At 41.7% G+C, this 8351-nt stretch overlaps 1 protein-coding gene across 2 annotated transcripts in view; it reads left to right on the top strand.

Moving 5' to 3' along the window:
* Positions 1-8351, top strand: part of Nsmaf (neutral sphingomyelinase activation associated factor) — a 55930-nt gene that overhangs the window by 36876 nt on the left and 10703 nt on the right. For both annotated transcript variants that reach the window (XM_029533226.1, XM_021222341.1), the window contains exons 22-26: positions 1016-1124; positions 2473-2531; positions 5726-5793; positions 6482-6549; positions 7140-7263. In XM_029533226.1, the coding sequence (XP_029389086.1) occupies positions 1016-1124; positions 2473-2531; positions 5726-5793; positions 6482-6549; positions 7140-7263 (428 nt within the window). The remainder of the gene's footprint in view (positions 1-1015; positions 1125-2472; positions 2532-5725; positions 5794-6481; positions 6550-7139; positions 7264-8351) is intronic.

Here is an 8351-nt window from a genome sequence, read left to right as displayed (position 1 = left end):
TTCTCTCTCTCTCTCTCTCTCTCTCTCTTTCTTTCAACAATTTTCTATTAACATGTGGCAAATGTGTATAGAGTATCTCCCCTATGCAGGCCCCAGTGGCTACTAAGATAAACTTTAAGAAAGGAGGGGTCATGCACCTCCATCCATGCAACCACATTTCTTATCTCATAGAGCCTCCTAGGAGGAGTCATGTGATATCATGCAGCCTCTCATCAGCAAGGCATCTCCTTTCCTCCCAGTTTTGTCTTGTGACTCCCAGTCATGCTGAGCCTTTCAGGCACGCTGCTACAGAGTAGCTAAGCCCCCTCTCCAGCCTTGTACTGTGAGGGCTTGCGAAGGGCAGCCTAAAGTACCATGTGAAGACTTCCAGGATAGTCAGGTTACTGTCCTCGTCCCTTAGTCACCAACCCTAACCACCATCATGTGACCACTCGAGACAGGGTAAACACTCCAGGTTCTCTTCATGCAGAAGTGAGAGTATTACTTCTCCCCTTGAAGAACAAGAACCCATTTTTGAGTTCTTGTTTTCTTTCTTCTTCTCAAAACCAAAATAAAGCATCAGAGCTCCTAGGCAACTGTTGGGTTGTCCAAGGAAGGAGCTGAGAAGGGAGAGGCCGCTCAGACATCGGGGCTCCTAGGCAACTGTTGGGTTGTTCAAGGAAGGAGCTGAGAAGGGAGTGGCCACTCAGACATCGGGGCTCCTAGGCAACTGTTGGGTTGTCCAATGGAAGGAGCTGAGAAGGGAGTGGCCACTCAGACTTTTACTTCCTGTGATGCCTAAGCAACTGGTCAAGTCAGGATTTTGCAAACACTAGGAAGCCTGGAGCTCTCAAGGCAATGGTTGATGTAAAATTGTTTCCTTGGCTAATACTGGGCTGTATGATAAGTACCTTGGAAGCGTGTTTTGGTGGATGGCTTGTTTTCTTTGCTCCTTAACATTGATAGAATATCCTGTGGATCTGAAACGGTTGCCATTCTAAGGTTTACTACTGCGCTTAGCACCTGTTTCATGTAGTTTCTCCAGGGGAGGAGTCGTTTGAAGACCTGACTGAGGAAAGCAGAACTCTGGCCTGGAGTAACATCACCAAGCTGCAGCTCCATGAGCAGTACAAGCTCCACAAAGAGTAAGAGCGCCTTGCACGGCGTCTGGTCCTGCAGTCCTCAGCCTGTGGGGTCGCAGCTCAGGCATTTACATTACAGTTCGTAACCATACCAAAAGCACAGTTAAGAAATAGCAATAAGATAATAAAAATAATAAAATAATGCTATAGTGGGGGGGGGGTCACCAAAACTTGATGAACTGTGTTAAAGGGTCACAGCGTTAAGAAAGTTGAGACCGCCTAGTCTGTGTAAAAGCTGGGGGTTTGGCATGGGAGTGAACTGTAAAAGACAGTCACATGGAAAGTGTCCATCTAATGTTTCCTTCATTGGTTCTTGGTGTCAAAATGTCTATGCAGGCTTGTGAAGTCAAGGTAGCAAAGGAAAATGAGTTTGGGTCACCATGCTCTCCCATCCTATCATTTCATATGTTGTTCTAGGATGAGATTAGCTGCACACAGCCTGTAGTTTTGTACCTCTAAGCTGTATATACCACCCCTCAAATCTTAAAAAGTGGGAAATTATGGAACAAGCATGTATGTCATCAAGCTTTGAATTTACTGATAGTGTAGGAAAAGGTTCATCTTAAAAACATATTAATAACAAGGCCAGCATGGCCATGCAAATGCCGAGTCGAGGTGGGAATTTAGGTTCCTAGAGGCCTTGTGAAAGCCAGGCAGGTAGGGTAGCTATCTGTAATCTCAGAATTCAAGAAACAGAGCCAGAGGGTCCCTAGGCAAGCTGGCTAGCTAGAGATTCAAGGAGAGACCCTGCCTCAGTAAAGTGAGTGGAGAACCATCAAGGGAGACATCTGACACCAACTGTGGCACTCCACCCCCCCCCCCAAAGATACATGCTAACTTCTCTTACCCCCCACCCAACCAGGCATCTAGGAAGCGACCGTGTAGTCCAAGACAACACAGTGAAGGTGTGAATAAACCTCTAGTGCTTATACAAGTGACAGTGATTGACCTCAGATGTTCTTTAAAGGGGGCTACTAGACCCACATGCATACACATTGGCAGACATTAGGGACAGTGTATTCTGAATGGAATGAAGCCAGCGATGGGAAACTGTGAGTGCCATCGCTTTGGGGATGGTCAGGTAAGGCGGGATTGTAGCAGAAACAGTTTCCACTTGCCAGACACATGTTCAGCATTGTCTGCTCCAGCTTCGAGAACAAAGAGGGGGAATGTTCTGTAGTAGCCAGGCAAAGGTGGGCATTGCTAAGAATCGGCTTGTAGTGGCAGGGACACGCAGAAAACAGTTCAAGTGAAGAAGCTACATAGACAAAATGAAGGAAGCCCAGAAAACGTGTCCTCACACATAGCTGACATAGCTGACGGTGATTGATGAAACTTTGGTTTCCAACAGGGCGGTTACGGGGATAGCAGTGTCTTGCAATGGATCTTCAGTCTTCACAACCTCACAAGGTATGGCTTCCTGCCTGAAAAGCTCTTTAGCTACAAGCACAGAGTCTGAGCTAAGTTTTACTGGCATGCGCTGCTTCCACAGAAAATAGACTAGAACATTTTTGTTATAGTTTGCCAAAAAAAAGGAAAGCTTCCTGAAGCTGACATGGTTGCCTGGAGGAAGTCACAAGACGAGAACTGTCTCTTGGCTATGGTCTGCCTTACTCCAGGCTACCTCCCTGCAAGAGGTCCCAGGTCTGTTGTGTGGCCTACAGAACTCAGAACAGCGTGGAATGGTGGCCAGGGCTGAGGCTGACCTGGGCTGTTGTGGTGGTGCGTGTTAGCTTGTGGCGTGCAGCTTTGCTGCAGTTTTACCTTGATATTCAGCATATAATTTTTTGTAGGATATAATATGACATTGAATTCAAATATTGATAATTTACCTTTGCCTTATTGATAAAATTTAAACTATATCTTAATGATATATTAGACTGTGGCTCTCCTGATCTATGAAAACATTAGCAATATTCATCTCTTATAGCACATGTGTTTTCCTGGAGATGTGTGTAACATCATTAACTGAAGTGTGTGTCCCAGTGGAAAGGGAATATAGTTGCTGAGCTTTAGCGTCAGGACAGCCAGTTCTGACAGAACTAGTGATTGTTTTCCATGAGGCTGCTCATCTTCAGTCCTAGATTACCACAGGAAACTGTAGTTTCCACACATGGTGTTTAGAAATGATACTGTACAGCTAACCACATCCAGGTAGATGAGTTACTGTGGTGTGTTATCTGTGGCATTTCATTCTTTTCTCTTCACATACCACCTAGGATTCTTTAAAATAGAACTTTGCACAAGGTGTACAGAATGAATGTATAGGATGCCACACTGAACACTCTGGAAGGAAGATGACATCTGGGTTTTAAAGATTTGCAGCGCTGGGTTTTGAAGATTTCCAGCGCTGTGTTGACCATTAAGTAGCCAACAGACACTTGTGTCCTTTAACAAAGGCTCTAGTGAAGTGGTTCTTAACCTTTGTGACCCCTTTGGGGTATCAAATGATATCATACCAGATATCCTGATTAGCAGATATTTACAGTACAAGTCATAACAGTAGCAAAATTATAGTTATGAAGTAGCAGCAAAATAATTTGATGGTTGGGGGTCACCACAACATGAGGAACTATATTAAAGAGTCACAGCATTAGGAATGCTGAAAACTAGTGGTTAGCAGGGCTCTTCTGACATAGTTTGTCAAATCTTTCAAATGTTTGTACTCATGTGGCCTTGTAAGCCATGAGCTTTATGTTTATGACCATCATGCTTCAGATCTTCCCCAGCTTAGTAAACACTACCACTGCTTTGTGAACTTGCTAAGTAAAAAGGATGAATTTTTGTCCAAGTCAAAATTGTGTTTTTGTTTTGATTCTTTAAGTTTGGATTTTCAGGATTTATATTACTGGCTTATATACTTACTGATATTTGCCTCAAGGTTAAGATTTCTTCCTCAGATGCACAGCATGCTATGGTTTTGTGAACATTCATGGGACACCACCACCTGTGAGACTAGCACTTAGGTTGTCTTTAACCTGCCAGCTTGTAAGCAGGAGAGCGTCTTTGGTTTTGAGAAAAGTGTCCTGGCTGCTTTTGGTTTTGTAAAATGATCCAATTGTTCTCAGTAGATTTTGTGGTGAGCGCTCAGACCTGCCTAAAAGAATCACAAGCAAATTGGAAAGGTGTCCCAAGATTAGTGCCGCCCCTCAAGAAAAGGTCCCAGGCTGTTGTGTTTTGGTCGTCTGTGTTTGATCTTAAGTTAGTGATCAGGGAAGTCTCACGGAGGTTTCAGGTTTACATAGTTTCATGAATTCAGTTGCAAAGATTAGGTTGAAATATGAAGTTTTATTGTAGAGAAGAAATGTAGTCAAAGTTCATTCTGACAGTGTACCATGTTGGCTATCTAGAAAGTAGGTAATACATGATGGAATATCTGTACCAACATTAAAGTAAGTTGTGAGTCTTGGGTTTTATTTGTAGAACTAAAGGTTATCTCAGACTTTTGCCCCATGGTAGGCAACTGCTCTGTCACTGAGCCTCTCTTTTGGATTCATAAAAGTTTGTGTTGGTGAATTTGCACAGGATCTCTTAGTCAAGGACATTAGACATTTTGGGTATCTTAATTCCTGCATTATTAATTATTATTGCAATTTTTTTAAGTTACTGGTTATCCCAGCCAGTGTATGCACTTGATTGACATCTGATCTGCCTCGGGGTCTAAAAGCATTTGACAGGCACATTTACGGCTCTTATTGTATCTGCACTCTGCTCCCTTCCAGTTTTATCTTCAACCTCACCTTTCTTTTCGGCTCCACTCTATCTGGTGGTAGCTTTATAAAACAGGAGTGTGTTGGGCTAAGCTCAGGATTTTCAGTGCCTGCCTTATGCACTGTACCCTATACCACAAAACATTTCTCTTCCCCAGTAGAAAGGAAAAATAAATAAAGATAAAAGTACTTCTCATCTGTAAGTAATTTGAAACAAGAATGTCACTCTATAATTAGGCCATTCATTTTTAAAAATTACTTCTATTGCCAAAATCTTTGTTTTCTTAAAATAAAAATTGGACCTGCAGAAATGGCTCAGTGGTATAAAATACTTGTTACTCTTTAGAGAACATGGGTGTGGTTCCCTGTATAAACATCCTAGTCTGTGTAACCATCTAGAACTCCAGTTCTAGGGAAGCCAACACTCTTTTGGTCTCACACACAGCGGGCACACATGTATTATACACATACATGCATGCAAAAACAAAAGAAACACACACATACCTGTAAATCTTTCTTAAACTTTGTGTTGATGTTAAGGTTTCTGCCTCCCTCTTCTGTAACTTTGCACTCACTCACGTGTGGGGCTTCACTGAGTTTGAAGAAGGCCTTTTTAAATGTCCTAGTGTACCATGTCTGTGCTGCAGTTGTGGGGTTTCAGCTGATCATGAAGTTGTTACACCTCCTAGAATCTTACTGTTGGCAAGGTCTCAGACTATTCAGTATATATACTTAGTTCTCTGAAATGTCACTGATGTCGTCCTTTAACAGTAAGTAACAGAGAAACCCTGTCTCGAAAAACCAACCAACCAGCCAAACAAACAAACAAACAAAAACAAACCAGTAAGTAAGGGGATCTTAGGAAATCTTTCATGTCTATGTTCTGACTCTTAGATTCCACTTTGAAGATGTTTTCTAAAGAATCCAAAATGCTACAAAGAAGTATATCATTTTCCAATATGGTAAGTTCATTTATCAGTGTTATGGTAGAAGTTCATTGAGGATTTGAGCATTTGCCTAGAATATGCAAGGCCTTGCCTGAGTGAGTCTTGGATGCGGAGGGAGGGTTGGCATAAGGATGGGAAGGGAGGGAGGCAAGAAGGAGGGAGGGCTTGTTTCTTCTTGCTTCTTTCTGATACTAGAGGGATTTCATTTTAACCAAAAATCTTGAATACGCAGTAGAATGCTCCTTAATAAGTCTATCTTTTCTTTTAGCTACCAGAAAAGAAATATTTCTGTACTACTTAAATACTTTAGGTTCAGTGCTATAAAAACAAGTTATTAAAGAATGTGCCTTATTTTTAAGGTCAGTTCCCCAGGAGATTTTGAAATTTCATTAGGAACTGTGTATAATTCGTATAGCCACATGTCTGCAAAGCAGAGAGGGGTGTTTCATTCTTACGAATCTATTCCAGATTAGCCACATCCCTCCAGCCCTGTGGGAGCACAAGAGGCATCAAGATGGGTCAGTGTATTCCTGGCAAATTTGAGCATTTGGGAGAAAGCCCTACATCTAGACTTAGCCAGCTCTAAGCCCTGGGTAGTTTTGAGGAAAGCCACTATAGAAAGAATTTGACATCAATCTTATCATACTAGTGAAGGATCTACTAATTATTATAAATGATTGATATCAACTCTTTTATATTTCAGGCTTTATCATCTTGTTTACTTTTGCCAGGAGACACCACTGTCATAAGTTCTTCTTGGGATAACAATGTGTATGTATCCATGCCTACTTCTTTGTGATTAATTCTGCATACTTAGTGGCTGTCTCCCATGTGGATGAGAGGGATAAAAGGCCTTCCACTAGGAGACACACACTGGAGATGAGGACAGTATTACTGGATGCATTGCAAAAGCCATTATTTTAGTGTAAGAATTTCTCCAGTTAGAATCTATTTTTCTAACTTTTAAACTCAGGTGAAATGTAGCTAAGACAGTTGAGAAATAATCTAATTTCAAATTTAAATATTGAATTTTTCACTTAATAATACAAGAACAAGAAATTTGTAATTCCAGTAAGCCTCAGCAGTATAGAATTTAAGAAACAATATTTCTTTTTCTTTTTCTTTTTTCTTTTTTGGATATTTTGAGACAGAGTTTCTCTGTGTAGCTCTGGCTGTCCTGGAACTCACTCTGTAGACCAGGCTGGCCTCGAACTCAGAAATCCGCCTGCCTCTGCCTCCTGAGTGCTGGGATTAAGGGTGTGCGCCACCACACCTGGCACAATATTTGTTTCTTAAATGCATGTTTAAGAATCTTAAAATTAAGCTTGGATATTATTTTAATAGTTGTTGTTATCTTTTAGCTATTTTTATTCCATAGCATTTGGAAGACGCCAAGATACACTGATGGGACATGACGATGCTGTCAGTAAGATCTGTTGGCATAATGACAGACTGTATTCTGGATCTTGGGACTCTACTGTGAAGGTTTATATACACTTATTAACTGAAAATGCTTGATCATAAAATATTGCGAGCCATTTAGCTTCCTATCACAATATTCAGTCACTTCATTTTTTCAGAAACTATGTAAATAATATATAAATATATATTATTATTGCCTCTTCCTACATATATTTTTTTTTATTTTGGGTAGTTTTATACATGCAGATAATGTATCTTGATCATATCCAACACAAATCTCCTCTGCTTTTTGCCCTGGACCCTCCCAGTACTTCCCCTCCCAACTTCAACTCCTCCCCCTCCTCTCCTTTTAAACCCAGACTCCAACGAGTGTTTCCTGCGTGGGAAATGGATGTAGGCCATCCACAAGAGCTTGAGTAACCCATTAGATGCCACACCCGTGAAGGAAAATGACACCCCCACCCAACAAGTTGCCAATAGTTTCTTAGCTAAGGATAGAGCCTCATGGGGACCCCTCTTCTTCATGGTGGAATATTGTGGAAGTCTCATGCAGGTATCAGCTGTTGTGAGTTCATGAGAGCCATAGCCAAGTCATATCAAGAAGGCAACATTTCATAACCCCCCTGCCCATCCTACAGACTGTTAGGACCTTTCTGTACTTCAGGAAACATCTTCTCTGACCCGGGTTGAGGGCAGCACCTACCTATGGGTCTACACATATATATTTAGAAGGCAGATTGGCAACTTGGCTCTTCAGCAAAACAGCAATTATAGGGCTTTCCCCTAAGGCCTGGACTTCCCCGGCCATGGGCTTCTGACCAGGTTCATAGGACAAGACATGAATTCTCCCACTAGAGTAGGCTTCAGATCCAGTTGGAAAGCCATTGTTGTACAAAGTAGGCACACTTTGACTGGCAGGTCAGTCTAACAGCACACAGGGTCCACTGTTGGAGAAATCTATTCACCTACAGTGACTGACACTAAAAGCTAGCCAGCAAAGAAGAAATTTCTAGGTCGTTTCCAACTTGATTTCCTATATCCTTCAATTCAAGTGTTATTTATGTCTTCAATAATAATAGGGTTTTACTATGCATTTCTGTGCAGTGTGTTCACCTCAGTGCTGACAGGCATGTTGTTTAGAAACAGAATCT

The sequence above is a fragment of the Mus pahari genome, chromosome 22 (genome assembly GCF_900095145.1).
Source record: "Mus pahari chromosome 22, PAHARI_EIJ_v1.1, whole genome shotgun sequence".
Lineage (NCBI taxonomy): Eukaryota > Metazoa > Chordata > Mammalia > Rodentia > Muridae > Mus > Mus pahari.
Note: the sequence above shows the minus strand (reverse complement) of the source record. Positions and strands in the feature narration are given on the sequence as shown.